The sequence below is a fragment of the Crocuta crocuta genome, unplaced genomic scaffold, assembly GCF_008692635.1.
Source record: "Crocuta crocuta isolate KB4526 unplaced genomic scaffold, BGI_CrCroc_1.0 scaffold854, whole genome shotgun sequence".
NCBI lineage: Eukaryota > Metazoa > Chordata > Mammalia > Carnivora > Hyaenidae > Crocuta > Crocuta crocuta.
This window is the reverse complement of record NW_027531536.1, coordinates 1,486,209-1,505,546: the sequence shown is the minus strand read 5'-3', so window position 1 is coordinate 1,505,546 and position 19,338 is coordinate 1,486,209. Positions and strand designations below refer to the sequence as shown.

Sequence of the window (19,338 nt, the reverse complement as noted above, 5' to 3'; positions counted from 1 at the left end):
GAATTTACATATTAAATAAAAAAGCAAATATGAAATAGCCTGATTGTAATCCTCAGGGAAAGCTGGACATGCCTAGGTGAAGGGACTGGCATGCTGAAAGACCAGGATGGTGGGTGTGACCACAAACTCTCAAGTTATGAGCACAAAAGAATCCTAAAATATCTTCAGTCAGATCTCTCATCACTTTACCTCAATGGTTTTCTGCTGATCTATTCCAAGGCTGTGCATCAATCGCAGAACCTGTTCATTAAATTCCCCAATGGATGGCTCATTTTCTTGCCCTTGTGGATAGAGAACAGGTCTCTGTACAGGAACTTCTACAAGCATCCATTTATGCTCCTTGATCTGAGCTATGGTTAGCCGTTTGGACGGGTCCAGGACCAACATCCTTCGAATAAGGTGCTCACAATCTACGGAAAACACAACGTTACAAAAGTCGTCACGTAAATCACCTTGCGTTTCAGAGCACTGGCTTGAGTCATGTGACTTTGTACAATGGCATTAATCTCCGTATCCTTCACAGTGCCCTCTGGAAAGCAGAAGGTCAAATGAATAAATGAATACATGAAAGTCAGTTGTATTGTCAGGTTCACGTGGTGAGTGCTGACACAAAAGTAACCATCATGTGAATGACTACGTAAGAAAAACCGGAGGGTGTAGGTCTGTCCAATTCTGTGCTAAATGAACCCTTCTAATGAATTTCTCAACTGAAAAGACCTAGACACAGACTTAGATTCTGCTGAAGACAAAAACAAGCCTTCTTCCTAGAATGAGCACACAAATGGATCCTGAGTCACTTCTGAGGCGGATACATTCAGGGTAAGTGAGTGAGGGGAGAGTTCTCTGGTGGACGATTGATCTCCTTTCCCTGTCGGTGCAGCTGAGAGAAACGCACGTGAAGCATTATTTACTTGTAATTACATTTCAGAAACTGCACTGCTGTGACTTGGGCACGAGCTAATTCTCGGAGCTGTCACCATCCTCTCTACCATCCTGCGTCAGCTGGCCTTATACCCTTCTTCACTAGGCGCCAGACACCACGGAAGATGCTTTGCACAGATTAATTCAATTGATCTTCACAGCGCTCTTACGAGGAACCACTATTATTTCCATTTTAAAGACTGAGGAAGCACAGAGAAGTGACATCACTAGCCTTGATTAAAACCAGGCAGTCTATGCTTTTATGCACTAGAGCTTTGTTTCTACCATCCCTAGGAGTGACAGAGTCAGGGATGGTCACCCAAAGCTATGGAGTAGACAGAGCTGCGCCAACGGCCAAGTTGGCTACACAAAACAAGCCAGTCCAAGACGGGCAGGGGTCATGGTGTCTCCTCTCAACTCGACAGCTTTGCCAGTTTTTACTTCAATTAAAAAACTCAATTTTGCAACTTTTCACAGCAAGATACAGGAAAATGCATTTCATACTCAGAGTGAAGTAGCTACGACTCTGTCTAAAAAGTGCTTCTCTGAGTCTAAAATAAACCTGGGACATTTATAGACCCAGAGCACACGTGGAGACTTGCTGTTCTTAACCTTGGAAACTTTCCGTTTTCAGTGACAAGTAGGAAGGCTGGAGTGTCGCTCACCTACGGGGAGGGGGCCGCTGATTTCTATGGCTTCTGAAGTGACTCAGTCACTCTGTTTGGTACCAAACTCTTAGAACGAGAGAAGCCTTGCCCAGGCATTTCATTCGGAGCACAATTATAAGACAAACGGGTTTGTTACCTTCGGACATGAAATACGGAATCCGGAATCTTCCTTCTAAAACCCTCTGCCTCAAAATTGGAAGAGTAGGTCCATCAAAAGGCAGAGCTCCGCAGACAAGGACGTAGAGAACCACTCCCATACTCTAGGGAAGAAGACAGTGCAGTCACTTTTCCATGGAGAACTTGAAACGCTCTTTGTTTTCCTATACATCCCAGGGGCCCTTAAAATCATATGGGTTGAAAAACTCCCATTTGGATTTACTGTTGTCTCAGAATTGGAAAAAAAACCTAAAATTCGGACTACTGCAATAAAATATCCTATAATAAATACTCAAAGATCTGAATTTAATTCCTTTTGATTATTATTTAAATTTATTGCTGCTATTAAAGTAAGAACATCTGCCCCTAGAAATTCTTTCCTAGAATCTAATTCAAAATGCTCTAATTAGAGGCCAGTGGGCAGGGAAAACAGGAGTTATGGCCTATGTGTTAGGCACCAAGAGCTTCCACGATGGGCCAAAGCACCAACGGTCATCATACAGATGCACTGAACACAGCAAAGCAAACAAGTACCCAGATGTCCAGCTGCGGTCCTTCATACTGCTGCCCTTCAAAGACTTCAGGGGCCGCATAAGGAGGGCTGCCACACCATGTTGCCAGCAGTTCACCACTTTTAAAGAAATTTCCAAAACCGAAATCTATTGGAATGGAAATAAATGTTACTTTCATCTGTGTTCTCAAACTATACTGAGCTTCTTGTAACAAATTTTACACTATGCTGTATCAATGATAGCACTACTATTCGCTCTGTGAGGAACAGCATCGATCTGTCATGTGTCCGGAGCACAGTGACCAGCAAATATCAAGCATTCAATAAATATTTGCCGAATGAATGTATAAATGAATCAAGTTTTCTTCTCCAAGACAATGAGTGAGAGGCTGGAAAAAGACTTTAGGTCATGTATTTTTAAGGCTGAAAGAAAATCCATTGGTGTGGACAACCAACTTGAATTAGAAAATCTTAGAATCTCAATTACGCCATGAGTTAGAGCCCTTTATCTTCCTCTTCATCTTTTTTTTTTATTGTTAAAAAAAAATTTTTTTTTTATTAAGTTCTATGCTCAGCATGGGGCTTGAATTCATGACCCTGAGATCAAGAGTCACATGCTCTACTGACCAAGCCAGCCAGGTGCCCCATGAGCTCTTTATCTTTTATAGTCTTTAAGGAATGAAACAAATGGGTAAAACTTTAAGATGTCTACCTAAACCCAACCAAGTGGCTGGCTGCTCTTGCCACCATTACCCAGGGTAGCAAGACTTATAACCTCTTAAGGCAACTGAGTACCGTGTTTCTGGGGTTACAGTTCTGTAAGAGTTGGCCCATACATTCTGATTGAGGCAGATATGTATCTGAATAGCTCATTACCACGTGATGCCTCTCTGGCCCAGCCAGCCACAGGCCACCTATCACTTCTTCACTTACTCATGGAAGGCAGTGGCATTATACCTCAAAACAGTGAATGCCTTCCCTTTATGACATTAGTCACATGGAATCTACATCTTTAATCTACAGTAGCCTCCCTGGAAACACTCAGATGCCTTTGATATGCAGGAAAAGGCAATTTTTCAGTGAGTTTTGGTTTAAATGCAAGCTTGTGCCCTTTGGCTAAGCCTTCACATAATCTCATGTTCTTACTGCGGAAACAAATTCCTGTTATTTTACAAGTAAAAGGAATACTGTCTTACGTTGTATGAACCCTGCCTGGAGAACACTGCCTCAGTGACAGAAGCTGGCTCTACTCCCAGCTGGTACATGGTGCTGCAGGGACAGGGAGCTCTAAAAGGTGTCCCCAAGAGTACTGGACCAAATCTCCAATGCCAGACTCACTGGCTGTGTGACTCTGTATCAATCAATCTCTGTGAACCTCAGTTTCCCCATCTGTAAAGCTGAAATGATAAACATCTGTAGTTGGCAAATTTTTGTGAGGATTTGGTGAGTTAACATCAACTCACACTCTGTTCACACCTTGAGACTACAACACACGTGTATACTGTAGGCGAAGCGTTCTCTTAGCTCACTGACATGCAAACTGGTGGCAAGCGGTAGTGACAGTTAACAACAGTCACAATCCCCAACACCACAGCCTCACAGCAGAGCACAATCTCTCAAGTTAGAGAGAACGAGAGCAGACTTCCAGTTTTCCCGCTTTCCTAGCTTCAAGTCCCCTTGGTAGATGATTTAACTTCCCTGAACCTAAATTTATCTATAAATGTAATGATAATCTACCTACCCAGACAGGATGCTGTGAGGATTAAATGAGATTAAACATGTAAAGTGCCTGGAGCATGGTAGGTATCAAATGTCAGCTCCCTTCTCCTTTCATGAAGCCATCGTTACCAACTACCGCCTTTCCGAAAGAAAGGTTCTGAGAAAATACACAGGAAGGGCAGAAAAGTGGAGAGGACCCTGAGGGCTCAGAAGACAAATGAGGGTGCACGCAGGGAAGAGCCTCAGGCACCGTGCAGACCTGGTGGAATCACACTGGCATCCCAGAGCATGAATGAAGCTGGGAGAACCGCTCCCTTCATAATGGGACCACAGGCCAGTCCTACACTCTGCCTTCCCGTAGGACCATCAGAGAGGCCTGACCCTCTCGATTCCACCTCTACGACTGACCTCTCATACCACAACATCACCCTTATGTCCTTACTGATGTATGTTTCTAATTTCCTAGAAAAACCATATTCGCAAACGAGTCAAGGACTAGACATTCCACTAACATTTAAAGAGGGAAATGTTAACTTCACACACATATTTTTTTCTAAAAATTTTTTTTAATATTTTTATTTATTTCTAGGAGAGAGAGAGAGAGAGACAGTGTGAGCAGGGGAGGGTCAGAGAGAGAGGGAGACACAGACTCTGAAATAGGCTTCAGGCTCTGAGCTGGCAGTCAGCACAGAGCCCGACACGGGGCTCAGACCCACGAACCGCGAGATCATGACCTAAGCGAAAGTCGGACGCTTAACCGACTAAGCCACCCAGGTGCCCCATTCACTCACATATTTAAAGCACAAGAAGCTCGAGGACATGTGTTTGGAGATCCTGAAGTAGGTCCAATAACTGCTGTACTTTAAACAGTAATGAGAGGAGGAGTTTTAGGCTCATGTAAGTTGAGGATACTCTCTAAACATCAATGTCAAGTTTTAACACCTCTAAGAGCCATTATAGAACTTCAATCTGACCTTCCCTGGGCTCTGGTGGAATGCGTCCTCTCAAAGGAGTGACGGGGCCCGGCCGCCTACCTGCCAAGGCTCTCTCACTGGTACCCTTCATAGGCAAGGCCAGAGCAAGGGCTGGGAGAGCATCACTGTGCCTATGGGAGCCCAGTCTCGACCACAGCTTTACACATTCAAGACAAAGAAAGTGTCCCCTAACTTATATGGAGAGTGGCACTACACAGATGTTCACTTCCATTTCCTGTGGGGAAATGAAGAAAACAGAACTTGAGCCTGGGGCATTGTTAAAAGAAACCCCAAAAGACAATCAGGATCACTAAAGCTATTACGGTAGCATATGTGCAGATGTCTTCTATAACCCTGGCAAAGCACCAAAACATGGTTTCTGCAATCATCTGAGGTATGGGTTCAGAAAGACTTTGGAGTCAGGAAGATTCCAATCAAATCCACTTAGCTTGTGATCTAATTAATTAACCCAAGAGTCAGATGCTCAAGTGACTGAGCCACCCAGGCGCCCCAGAAGATGGCTTCTTAATAATCCAATGGGGCATCCATATTGTAGGAAAAAATGAGGGTAGCAAGTCAGGCACTTCGCTAAAGGTTGAAGAATTAGAATAGAAACCAAGTCTGACTACAAAGCCCTCACTGTTAACCACCACCTTTATGTCCCTCCCTGGCACCATGATATGTAGCTATTTTTGAGCAAGTTAATAACTGTCAAGTTTAAGAAGGGGCAATGGAAAGACACTTAAAAATAAAAGCCTTTTTACTTCTTCACAGGAACTTGGCTATTTTGCTTCATTCACAGCCTGCAGCTTTCTGCCTAAAAGCATCTAAGTGCAACGAGAAGTGAACAAGAATGATGAAATACGAAAAAGGCATAGCTGGGCAGGATTTGCTTATTGCCTTTTATTCAAATGGAATGGACCAGTGTTTCATCCCAGCAACCAAATTCATTCATTCATTCATTCATTCATTCATTAAACATATGAATTCATATTGTGTGTCAAACACTGTGCTGACTGAAGAGTCTCCCAACAGCAGAGAATAATAAAAGACCCCACATTATCATCGGACTTTTGGAAACCATTATGAAAACAGTAACGTGGGCCTTCTTCTCTTTATGCAGGCTCCAGACCCACGGTGGCCCTTGCTAGAATGGAAACACCTGTCTAGTTTCGTGTACGCTCTACCTCTGATCTACAATGATGGCTTCTACGTCCCTCAGACATTTTGATTCCTGTTTCTCCACCAAAGTTCGTATACCATGGAATGCTGGATTCACACTGATATTATTTAACTTTCAACTCTAAAATAATTTTAGATTTTCAGAAAAGCTGCAACAATAAAGGAGAATTCCCTATGCCCTTCATCCAACCTCCCCTAATGCTAATGTTTTATATAATTGTATTAGTAAAATTATCAAAACTAAGAAAGTTTTGGCTCAGTACAATTGAGTCAGTGCTAATGGCTAAATCACAGACCTTATTTAAGACTGCATCTATTTTTTCTATTATTGTGCCCCTCCAGTTCAGGATTCCATGATGCATTTAGTGGCTGTGCCTTCCTAGGCTTCTCTAATTTTAACTATTCTTTAATCTTCCCTTACCAAGAATAGTACAAGTCACATATTTTGTAGACTGTCCCTCAGTCTGGTTTGCCTGGTGTTTTCTCATGACTGGGTTCAGATTATGGATTTGTGGGGAGAACATCAAGAGGTAGAGTGCTCTTCTCAGTGCATTGTATCAGGAGATGCATGGTAGCACATCTAATTAGCAGTGGGGTTATTAACCTTGATCTCTTAGGGTGCTTTCTGATGGGTTTCCCCATTACAAAGTTACTATTTTCCTTTTATAATTAATAAACTGAGCTTAACGGACTGATCCATGCAGGTGCCCTCACTGGTAGATCTTGACTGCAGCAATGACCACTGCAGTGTTCTAATGGTGAATTTTCATTTCCCTCATTCCCTCTATACTTAGTAATTACAATTCTTTAAGGAGGAGTTGTCCCTTCTTTTATTTATTCATCAAATTATTTATTCATGATTTCTAATATTATCATTGTATTTGTCATGAGCATTTATTTCTGTGTGTGTGTTATAATTAAATACTCTTGTTATTTTGATGCCAAATTCTTCGCTTTGGCCATGAGAAGCTAATTCAGGTTGGCTTCTGTATCCTTTCAACACATCCCCATCTTTTTAAAATTTCATTTTATTTCAAATATTTCCTTATCTCTGGCACCAGAAGATGTTCCAGGCTTCTTTTGTATTTTCCCTGCCTCTACTCTGGAATCAACCATTTTTCCAAGGAGCTCTGGTTCCTTTTAGAGGAATGGTATCTAGAAACCAAGACTTGGGTACCTGGGTGGCTCAGCTGGTTGAACGTCTGACTCTTTATTTTGGCTCAGGTCATGATCTCATTGTTCGGTTTGAGCCTTGCATCAGGCTCTGCGCTAACAGTCTGGAGCCTGCTTGGAATTCTCTCTCTGCCCCTTCCCTGCTGTGGACTCTTTCTCGCTTAAAACAAGGATGGATGGACGGACGGAAGGAAGGAAGGAAGGAAGAAACGAAGACTAGGACCTACATGTACTCACTGTAGCTGGGATGTCACTTGCTTCTAGTCTGTGTCAGCAGAGAATGTTAGGAAATGTATGTATGAATGCTAAAATCCATGTATACTTCCCATATCTATTCTTGTTCCTTTCTATATGGATTTAAAAAAAAAAACCCAAACAACTCATAAATTGATACCAATACTTCTCACTGTAATCCAGGGTTCAGTCTAGTGTTATTTTGAAACGATTTTTACGCATACATGATTGAGCAACTCTTACAAAATTTTGAAGATAGAACAAGTTTCTTTGCTCTGCAGTAATCTGTCATTTGTGTGGGGGAGTGACTGAACTCCTCCTCATAACACACCTGGAGTTTGTCAGATCAATCAGAATTTTCAACGTTTCTTGAACAAGTAGGAAAAAAGCCACTTCTTTCTCAAAGAATCTCAGCTTTTTAAGTTTAAGAAAGTTCAATTATGAAATCATTAGAAATTTGAGAAACAAATGACAACCAGTCCTTCAGCATGGTCTAGGAGTTATAATCAAATCCAAAAAACATTTATGTCAAGCCTACACTGGATTAGGCACTACACACTTGGCATTTTTATAATATGTTATTTCATCTCATTGTGATGATAGCTCTATGAAATGTGACTGTCCTTGCCTTACAAACAAGGAAACTGAAGCTCAAAGTAGCTAAATGATTTGCCCAAATATCTATAGCTATGAGTGGCTTAGACAGTATTCAAATACAGGTGTTTTTCAAACTGCAAGCCAGGTCTTCTTTTTTACCATATCACAGATGTTCCAAGAATTTTGCTAATCAGAGAAGTTTAATCCAACTCACAATTGGAGGTAAGGCTGTCTTAAACCTAGGAAAAATCCTTTACATTAGTAGAGACAAGAGATTTTCTAATTGATCCCTCTGCCAACAGAACTTGACAAGTGAGGGCTTTCTCTTCTCAATAATATTAGATGTTATGTCAACAGGATCCTTAATAAGTGACTGCAAATAATTAAGATGTTTACAAAGTAAATGTCAGAAACATATACCTACATGTTTTAGGTATATTCATATTCTTTGTTTAAAATTATTTAATGCTATAAACTATTTGTAAAAAAATAAAATGTGATACACCAATCACATAATATTCTAAAAAAATAAATAAATAAAATTATTTAATGCTTATTTGTTTTTGAGAGCGAGCGAGCGAGCGAGCGAGAGAGCATAAGTAGGGGAGGGGCAGTGAGAGAAGGGGACAGAAGATCCAAAGCAGGTTCTGTGCTGACAGCAGAGATCAGGCTCAAACCCACAAACAGCGAGATCATGATCTGAGCTCAAGTCAGATGCTTAACCAATTGAGCCACCCAGGCATCTCAGGAATCCATTTTCTTTTTTAAGAATGCATGATGTGTTGAAGAGATCTCTTGCCCTTTTGTGTGAGAGGATACATGCCCAGACCCCTATAACACTATGGCATGTTCTCCAGGGGTCTTACTCTTAACAATGGTTTGAGATCTCCTCATATACCCATATTCTCTCCCTCGTTTCTGTGAGGTCTAAAACGTCTACAGAAGAGAGGGTTTGGAGAAGACTGTTTAACCACAGAACAAACGCAATTACTTTTGACGGACTCTCATGGAAATGAACTTGGCCTCAAAAGCGGAGTGCTCTAATAACCTTTTATCTAACTAACCAGTAACAGACTATGGATATATTTGAAAACAGTACTAGAACTGCTCTGATTGTCTGCTTTATATTTTCAAAGTGACTGACCTGTTATCTTACTGACAACAAATGCTGATTATTATGACTGTCATCACTAACTGACATAAGGTCTCTGTGCCCAAATATCCTTCTCAGGGGGCCAGTGTTTCAGGAATAACAAGGCCATGCATAGAATAAGCAAGTTGGATGCTGATGATTGCTGTCTGGTGGGAACCAAGCACGAGAGGTTCTGTTGTGCTTGCTGTCGTGAAACAAATCGAGCATAAGTGGACATATGAGCCACCCGGACAACCTGCTGAGGGCCAGGTGCTGATTCGGCAGGTCCAGGGCTGGGCTGGATAGTCTGCATTTCTAACAAGCTCCAAAGGGACGCTCATGCTGCTGGTCCCCAGACCACTCTTCAAGGAGCCAGGAAACAATAAAATGAAGGTTGTGAAAAAGATATAGAAGATGTTAAACAGTTTGTCACCGTTTATTGTTGCAAAATGATTAAAACTGTTGAGTACCATCAGAATTTTTATGTAAATGACAAAAAGACTAAATAGAAGTCATTAGGTAAATTAATTTTTTCTGAAAAGGGAAAAAAAAAACATTTAAAACCAGTCTTCAAGCTAAGAAAAAGTAAGTGAGTTCTAGGAATCAACTCAACCAAGGCAATTTTTAATCTCCAACAGTGTGTTATAATGTCTAATTTATAATTAAAAAAATTCTCCTACAGAGTAGCAGATGGCTTTAGGGTTAATTTTGTTCTTGTTTCTAAAATTACCAGTAGAATTCAGATACCCCGTCTCGCTGGAGAGATACACCTCTTTTGTAATTATGACGATAGGAGCAGAGAAGACGATTATGAGGAAATGAAAGCTGACAAATGGAAGGTAGGACGGGGGTAGAGACGAAGCTGACACATTCAGTAAACGGAATACTGACCGAATGCTGATGTCACGGTGTGCTTTGCTGGCCCACCCCCTCACCCCCAGCAAGAGAAAGCCAGCTACACAGCTTCCTTCCAAACATCAGTCACTCCCTTTCCACCTGACCGGAGGGGCACCGAGAGAATGATCAGCACAGTTGAGGTGAAATGTGACCCTGCTGACCAGTGTGAGACATGTGTCCAGTGAGAGAGTTCAGGGAGCTAAGAAGCAAACAGATGGTCTTCCTTAGCCCCAAGTGGGGTGGAGAGCATGAAGGGAGGAAAAAAGGGGAAAAGCAAAACAAAACCCAACAGCCCTTTGAACGGTCTTCCGCAGTCCAGGCTTCATGTGCTGCTAGTGCTAAGTGGGCTTAATGGATAAAGACGAGGTATCACTGTGCTTGGTGATGCAAAGCTCTTTTTACATCACACCAGTGGCAGAGTGATACCAATAGAAGACTTTTTATGAATATTTTACTATTAAACCCTATCTCAGCCTCTCCCACCCTTTTTTGGTTTCAGGACACAAAGCTGGAATTATATATACAGAAACCCTGTCTCAAGGTCTTCTAGTAAACAGGAAGATTGTTAGAAGCAATACTGAGAGATGAGGGGTTACTCAGAGATCACGGATCTATTCAGAAGGGAAGCCTTCCTCAGGGGCTGGAGGCAAGTGACTTGTGATGCACAGGTACGATCCATCAGGCTATTACACATTGCTAATTACATTTAAGGTCCTTCTCAGAAAAATAATTAATTTGTATGGAGCAGAGACAATTTAGACTACAAGCGATAAACTTGTCTTATTCCTCTGCGATTTGTATTAATAAAGCTTTAAGGCCCTGGTGATTAAAAAAACAAAAAAACATGGTGGGGCGATTATAGGGCTATCAAAATTTTCAGGACTTGTTTTCAAATGGAATCAGTTATATACTGAATACAAATAATAGCTACCTTTTAGTGAGTGTTTACATGGTGCCAGGAACTTGAATTAATAATTTATTTAACACTTCAATAGCATTAACTATGTACCAGGCACTGTTTTAAGTACTTTGCAAATATTAACTAGTAACCACTATGAGATATGAACTTCTATCATGCCCTCTTCACAGATAAGGAAACCGAGGGCAGAGACATTAGGTAATGTGTCCAAGGTCACCCATCTAGTGAGTGGCAGAACCACAGTTCAAAGACAGGTGGTCTGGTTCTAGAGACCATGCCCTTATGTGCTATCCCTGGTCTGTAACGTTATCACAAATTCTCGCATTACTCCTGAGAAACAGATTAATCTGTTGAATATATATGGAAACACAGCACAATGAGGTTAAATAATCAGCCCAAGGTCACACAGCCACTAAGTGGCACAGCCTGAATTTGCACCAGTCATGTCTGATAGCACACTCCACATTCTGTATGTGAAGCCTTGTTTGAATTGTGATATTTTCTGAAAACTTCCTCCAAGTAATTCATACATTTTTATCTTTAAGTATTTATTATAAACATTTCAGATTAGGAAAGGTGAAAGAATAAAACAAAATGTCCTTCATCTATTTATCGTCAACTTGGTGCCTCAATAGTCTTTACCAAAATAGCTAGGAGGAAACTACCACAGCTACACAACTAACGAAAGCCAATATTCCTTTGCATTCTGCCTGGTATTTTGCAAAGGCTGGAGGTCTCATAATTGAGGCAATGAACACACATGGGTAAGGATGGACCCGTGGCTCATCAGTAGCTCAAGTCTTTACTCACTGGAAGAGCATAAATTAGAAACTGATTTCAAAGTCCTATTTGTGTATTTATTAAAATGAACCACATTCAATACTTCTACGAATTTTCTCTTAGGAACAGAGACAAAAATTGTGATTTACGCCTAGTTCTGATTTGCACTTTCTCAGTGCAACAAAGAAGATAGCTAAAACAGTTCAATTATTCAAGCCATTTAGCAATTAAAGAGATCTTCATAAGAAGAATAAACCGAGTACAATTTGCGGGAATAATTCTGCATTTTTCCATGGAGTCCCATCTTTCCTACATGTGCCGGAATTCTTTAAAATTCAAGAAGAATCCTCAGAGATCACAAGATGATGTTTTTAAAGGAAAGCAGGACTATAAAAAAGTTATAGAATCTATGGATAAAAATAAACATCCTGGAGAAATTCTTTAAGGGCACTGAAACACATCAAAACTTTTGATGGCATGTGAAAGTCTTCATGATCTGAGTCTGCCTACCCGTCCAGGCTCTTTCCCCATCATGTGTCTCTGGCACTTCGATTCCACTAGTTCTGTCTACACCTTGGCTACACAAGTGAACTCTCTGGCCTGCCTGCCTTCACATATGCTGACCTACCTGCCTGGAGCTGCCATCCCTATCTTACCCCCTTTGCTGGTCTCTCCCCCTATCCCACCAGATGCCTTTTTAATCAAGTCTTAGCTAATAATTTCCCTGCTTCTTCCAGGCAGAGTTAGCCTTTCCTCTAGCCTCGTGGCCTGTACAGTTATCTCCTTGTGTTAGACTTAGATAAGCTCTGGTTCTCAGTTAACTCCTTGAGGTGAGAACAGAGTTTGCTGCATTGCCGTGGTTGTACCTGCATTTCCGGGATTCATACACAGTAGATGCTTCATAAAGATTTACTAAAATCTGGGGTAAACGGTGGTAGGAATGACAGAAAAAAAATGTGGGCAAGAAGACATGTGGGTGCTTAGATGTACTGCGTGTGTGTGTGTGTGTGTGTGTGCCTCACCCGTGGGTGAGGTATGGAATCAATTGACACTACATGCATAAATTCTGAACGCTAAAACCCCCAATTCGGTGAGTACCTCTTGAGGAAAACCTGACCAATAATGCTTGGAAACTGTAACATGATATCGTGGTGGAAGCACAGATTCTGAGGTTGAAGAGACCAAGCTGTGAATACCACATAATGAATGACATTAGAAATACTGAGCTTACCTACCTATATTATAGGCTAGAATTAAAGGAGACATATTATAACCTGGCAAAACTTGGTTTATGACCTTAAAGGAGTGCTCTGTGTATTATGTTTGCAGGTTTTCCTGGTGTTCTACTTTGACATTTTCTTTTGAGATGTTAGTGACAGAGCACTCTGTAATTTCTATAGCATATGACTCATACCGCTAACCTTTCTCTGCCTAAAAAGACTCCCAGAACTTCCTTGGAGGTATTTGTGTGTGTGTGTGTGTGTGTGAATTTTTGTTTTAGTGATAAAGGAATATGATGGTGAAACAGAGGTTTCCTTTTTCTTTCTGCAGAGTTAAGGACTTCGAAAAACAAGAGACTTGTTTGAGGAGGACAATTCGAGGGGAGCAGATGTGTTCAAGAAGCAAACAAAACCTTCCAGGGATATGGACTACAGAAGAATGGCAAGAAGGGGTGAAGTGATGGAGACAAATCAAAGGGCCAAAAGAAAGAGAAACCAAAACAAAAACCACAAATGGGAGAAGTGAACACACATAAAAAACTACGGAAATACCAATACTGCAGGTTGCATTTTCAAAACAAAAAAGACAAATCAATACAAATCTTTATATATATAATNGAAAGAAGTCACAGCCTGCAGAATGGAAAAATCCATTACCTCTCTGAACCATATGTAACACTGGCATTTAAAATTAATTATTGAAATTAAAGTAAAGTAAGTAAAAATTAATTATTTGCTTTCCCCACATGCCCAAGGCAAAAACTAATGGGAAACGGCATAGAAACAAACCAGTTACGTGCACAAATCAGAGGCTTTTGAGTTCTAGTTTATACCACAATGCCGCAAACCAAGGCGGCTGTTTTCTCCCTAAGCTTAGGAGTCCAGGGAGTGTCCCACCTAGGAAGTCACAGTAACTTCCCAGCCAGCTCCTCTCTTCCGGATGTCCCTGTGTCCTCTTTAACTATCCTGCAACAAACACCACCCACCACCTGCAACTTTGCTGAGCTTTTGCTCCAAGCCCCTTATCTTCTTCAAAACCCTAAGTGAAATCAATCTCCCTCCCACACCTACAACCTCTAGCCCAGACCCACATTCTCTTTCTTAATTGGACCACTGCCTACGATTCCTTAGGAATCTTCCTATCTTCAGTCTTACCCACACCTCCTACCCATCCGTCACTCCGCTGCCAGAAAGAGACCTCCTTCCAAAATGCAGATCTAATCATAGTACCCCAGTCCCACCCGCGCTCCCAGCCCAGCCTACAGTTTTCAATAGGTCACTGTCCCTATCATCAACAGAGCACACTCGGACATCCCTCATGGCATCCAGGACCCTGCATACTCTGCTCTTTGCCTCCTGTTCTCCCTGGATCGACTCCCTGGGCCTGCAGATTCCACATCTCACCAATACCGAGCCACGGTTCCCCACGTCAATCTCCATCTCTCTCTCTCTTTTATCTGTGGTATTTACACAGTCTGCCTGCCTGTGTGCATATCCCACTTCTGTTTATCCTCCTGGCAAGCTTCTAACTCCTCTCTCAAGCCCAAGTTCAAAGAGTGCCTTCTCTCTGAAGCTTCACTGACTTCTCAGGTAGACTGCTGTTCTTTCACCTCAATTCCTACTGCATTTTGTACATACATTTTTGGGCAACATATTTATTTTAATTATTTTAATCTTTCCATTAGCCTTCTAGAAACAGGATTTGTATTCCCAGTACCTAGCATAGCAAAATACCGGACACATAAATATTTATTAAATTTTTGACCATGTGGATAAAGAGACTTGACTATAAAATTTTAAACTTTTTATAATTGTGAAAAAGGTAGGAGGAACAGTAGAACAATCTTTACCCTTAGCCTCCATATTATAAATCAAAACCTTACTGTATCAGAACAAGGCAGCTGACCTCTACACTGTCTTTTCTCTGTCTGTGACCTCTCTGCAGCCTCTAGCGGTAAGCAGGAGGGAAGGGCTGAGCACCAGCAACCCGTGCTGCTTCTCTGTCCAGGCCAGCAGCCCCCTGACACACTCCCGCACCTCGACATATTCCTGCACAGTGGAGCCCCCTGACACACTCCCGCACCCCCTGACACACTCCCACACCTGCACTTCCTCCAGCAGATCCCTGACACACTCCCGCACCTGCACCTTCTCCAGCGGATCCCCCTGACACACTCCCGCACCCCCTCCAGCAGAGCACCCTGATACACTCCCGCACCCGCGCCTCCTCCAGCAGAGCCCAACACACTCCCGCACCCCTGATGCACTCCCACATCCCCTGACGCACTCCTGCACCCCCTCCAACAGAGCACCCTGATACACTCCTGCACCCCGACACACTCCCATACCTACACCTCCTCCAGCAGAGCCCCCGACACACTCCCGCACCCCTGATGCACTCCCACACCTCCTCCAGCAGAGCCCTGACACACTCCCGCACCCCTTGACACACACCCACACCCCCTCCAGTGGAGCCCCCTGACATACTCCCACACCTCCTCCAGCAGAGAGCACCAAGGGACCTGGCCACGAATCAGATCCTGGGTGCCATCCTGCCACTCTGTATATTAATAACGAATGTATTTCGCTTACTTTTCATTACGCATAGCAGTCATGAAATGAGTAAAACACACTTTGAGAAAGCATGACGACATTGGTAGAAATGCTCTTGAGCCTCCGCCCACGCGTGCACATGGGCACACACATGTGCAGGGGCCCGTGTCCAGTCACGCTTGAGCCAGCGCATCCCAGCTACCTGCTAGTTTGATGTTCATGTTGCTGTCCAGCAGGAGGTTTTCGGCCTTGAGATCACGGTGCACGATCTTCCGACCATGACAATAATCAACAGCGGACAGGATCTGCCAGAATTTGCGCCTGGCCTCGGACTCATTCAACCGGCCATGATTAGCAAGGTAGTCTGGAATACAGGAGACATTTTAGGATTATTCACGAAAACCAAAAACAAAACCAACAAAAATCCCCACTACCAGTAGTCAGGACTTTTTCCTCCTCAAAAAGCCAGCTTTTTAATTACTTTAATTCCAGTATAGTTAATATACAGTGTTTTATTAGTTTCAGGTATACAATACAGTGATTTAACAATTCTGTATATTACTTTGTGCTCATCAAGGTAAGTGTACTCATAATCCCCTTCACGTATTCAAAAGCTTTTAAAATGAGTTAAGAGTGTTCAAGTACCATGCTGTTTTCCAAGTTCTCTGCCTTGAGAAAAGTAATTCCAATCATATTTCACTGGAATCCAGACAAATGGAGAGAGAGCCCAAGACCAGACAACATGCAAGTGACATAATATTCACAGTCTAATTCCCAATGCTGTTTTATCCCCAAGTATTTCCTCTGCTCTTTTGTTTACAAATTTATTGAATATTTTTCCTAACCACATTAAAAAAATATATGTAAAAAACACGCATGAATCCATTTTTTGACATGTCAGCAGACAAGGGATATCTTTCTTTTCAACAATCATTTCAGAAGCAGTTACTGTAAAAGCCACCTGTAACATAAGATACAGTGATCCCTGGAAGTAGCTTAAATAATTCACAGCCTGTTTTGTTCAGCGGAGCACTTCTGATCTGCCCAAGACTTGTTCTCTAAATCAAATATGCTAGCCATGTTCTTTCCGCACACACTTTGCAAGATACATCAGCTATCTCTATGCAGTGTTATAATCTTTACTAAAGCAGTTTACCTGAGGATTAATTCTGTGTATGTCTACATGAACTCAATAAAACTAAACATTATATAGCTCCTTCAATTTTCACTTGAAAATCTTGAAGTCTTCTAAAATGATCTTTTGCAGGAGAGGGTCAGTGGGAATCTTGAAAAGTTATTCTAAGATTTAAGATTGTTTTCCCAAGTTAGGAATTGTAGTGATAAATCAACATTCAGTCATCTTCATACACTGTGTGTTCTAGGCTACGTGGTTTACTGATACTTCGATTCCAGGGCTTTGGCTCTTGACATCCTCAGTATTTACTGTAAAACTAACATTTGTACAGCATTTTACAATTTATAAAACATGTTCATATAAAACGTATCTCAGTTAATGTTCCTAAAAGCACTCTAGGAGAATGATTACGCTAATTTTCATCTTACTGTTGAGGAAGCTGAAGATCAGAGGGATTAAGTAATCTGGATGAATTCATACAACTGGTAAGTGAATAGCTGATCTGGAACCTTTGACTGTTGTTTTTTCAAACCGTATCAAGCTTCTTTACTAGACCTTTGCTGAAGTCCCAACTATCCTTTCGAAACCCTGCTCATATGCCACCTTGCCCTTAAATAGTCATCACTTCAAGTAGAAATGATCTCTAGTCTGAACTCCTTACCACTTACAATAGTCTCATACTTTAGTTACCTGTACATAGACCATAAACACCTCAGTGTGTGTACATGTCTGGGTGTATACACACACACCCACCCACACACAGCCTAATTCTAACATACTGTGTGTTAGAAAATAAGATACCTTCACTTACACTTTCTGAGGATAGGAACCGTACCATTCTCTTTTGTACTCTCCACACTGCTTTAATACTATGCACAAAACATCAGACGTGCAGTTTTTAAAACTACTTAGCTGATTAAAGTCTGATCTTGGATGGCATCACCATTAGTGTTGTAAAAATATAGAGTATTAGTACTATACATGTTAGAGGCTTTAAATGTAAGCAGACAGACCTAAATGTGAGATCAAAAACCATAAAAATCATAAAAGTGAGAAGAGGCAGTAATTTCTGACATTGGCTGTCGCACCAAAAATAAATAAATAAATAAATAAACAAATAAATAAGGCAGCAGAATCAGACCTATAAATGCAGAGAACAAACTGACGGTTGCCAGAGGGGTTGGGAGTATGGAGTTGGGCAGAATGGGTGAAGGGGAGAGGGAGATAGGCTGGAATGAATAAGTCACAGGAATAAAAGGCACAGCATAATGAATATAGTCAATGATATTAACATAGTGATGTAATGGGACAGATGGTAGCGACACTTGTGAGCACAGCATAACATAGCAACTTGTCAAGTCACTAAGTTATACACCTGAAACTAATGTAACATGTGTCAACTATACCCAAATTAAAAAAAAAAAAACGGAAGCAGACATTTTGTATATGCTTCTGTATCTGCTATGATCAGCTCATCACATCTTCCTTCTGCCCTTTTACAGAGCCTGCCTAACAGCCATTCATGATTTAAAGGGAAAAACAGTTCACTTAAGAAATATGTAGGATTTTCAGTCAAAATGTCCAAACTGTCATCAGAGTGACTATGTCTAAGTAAACTGGCAAGCAGACAATGTGCTTTCTGCTCGTAAGAGTAAACCAGAACCTCATTTCTATGCTGGATCAACTGGAAAAGCCGTTAACGAAAGGTCCGTGCCTTGGGCAAATACACCTGACTGAGGGAAACGCAACATGTTTTCTGTACAGGATTATCTTCTGGCTAGTAAGCATTATCTTTCCTGAAATGCCACACCAAATGCCACTTAAACTCTATCTCTAAAGAGACAGTTTTTTTTTTTTCACAGACAAATAAATGGTTTCTTCAGATAGATAAAATTTCTTTCTGTTGAAAATGAGGAGTCAATTTGAGTTAATGGAAAAAATGTTTGTGATTCTGGCAACACAGAGAAACCCAACAGGTCCAAGGTGAACAAAGAGAAGCATATGGGAACAACAACAAACTATTGCCTACAAAATGAGTCCTGGGAAACAAGACAATCTCGAGAATAGACTGGTTTTTGAAGCGATCAGTTCACATTAATACTACCATGGCCAAGGGGGAAGAAAAGCTCTGAAGCCAGGCAGGAAAGGTACAGTGTGGGGGTGGGAGTGAGAAAGGCATGGTCTGCCTGAATCTAAAATCACCATGTAAAAGCCAGGATCACCACAGGTCAATAAACCTGTAACACACTGTGAGAAAAATGAGAACACTCATTTTCCAGAGATTAAGAGGCGTCCTGTTTAGAGAGGCTGGTATGTTCACCCCGTAAGTGAAAATCTCAGCAAGTACTGCATCATATCCATGACCTTTCTCATTCTGTAGGACTTCTGCAGTGAAAACTGAAAACTCTATCTTTTGCTGAGAAATCAGTAACAGAAGTAACAGAGGTAAAAACCTGTGGCTGAAATAACATCAGTTTAGGTATACCTCATCCTCCTCAGGGAAGGGCACTGTTATCAATCCAAGCTCAAGGTCCTTGAGGTAACATGCAAAAAGCACACTCATGTTT

At 41.6% G+C, this 19,338-nt stretch overlaps 1 protein-coding gene across 1 annotated transcript in view; it reads right to left on the bottom strand.

The window, feature by feature from the left end:
* SIK2 (salt inducible kinase 2) overlaps positions 1-19,338 on the bottom strand; it is a 101,455-nt gene that overhangs the window by 20,738 nt on the left and 61,379 nt on the right. Inside the window, 4 exon segments of the mRNA XM_077772685.1 lie at positions 190-410; positions 1,726-1,849; positions 2,280-2,404; positions 15,839-16,000. Of these exon segments, the coding sequence (XP_077628811.1) occupies positions 190-410; positions 1,726-1,849; positions 2,280-2,404; positions 15,839-16,000 (632 nt within the window).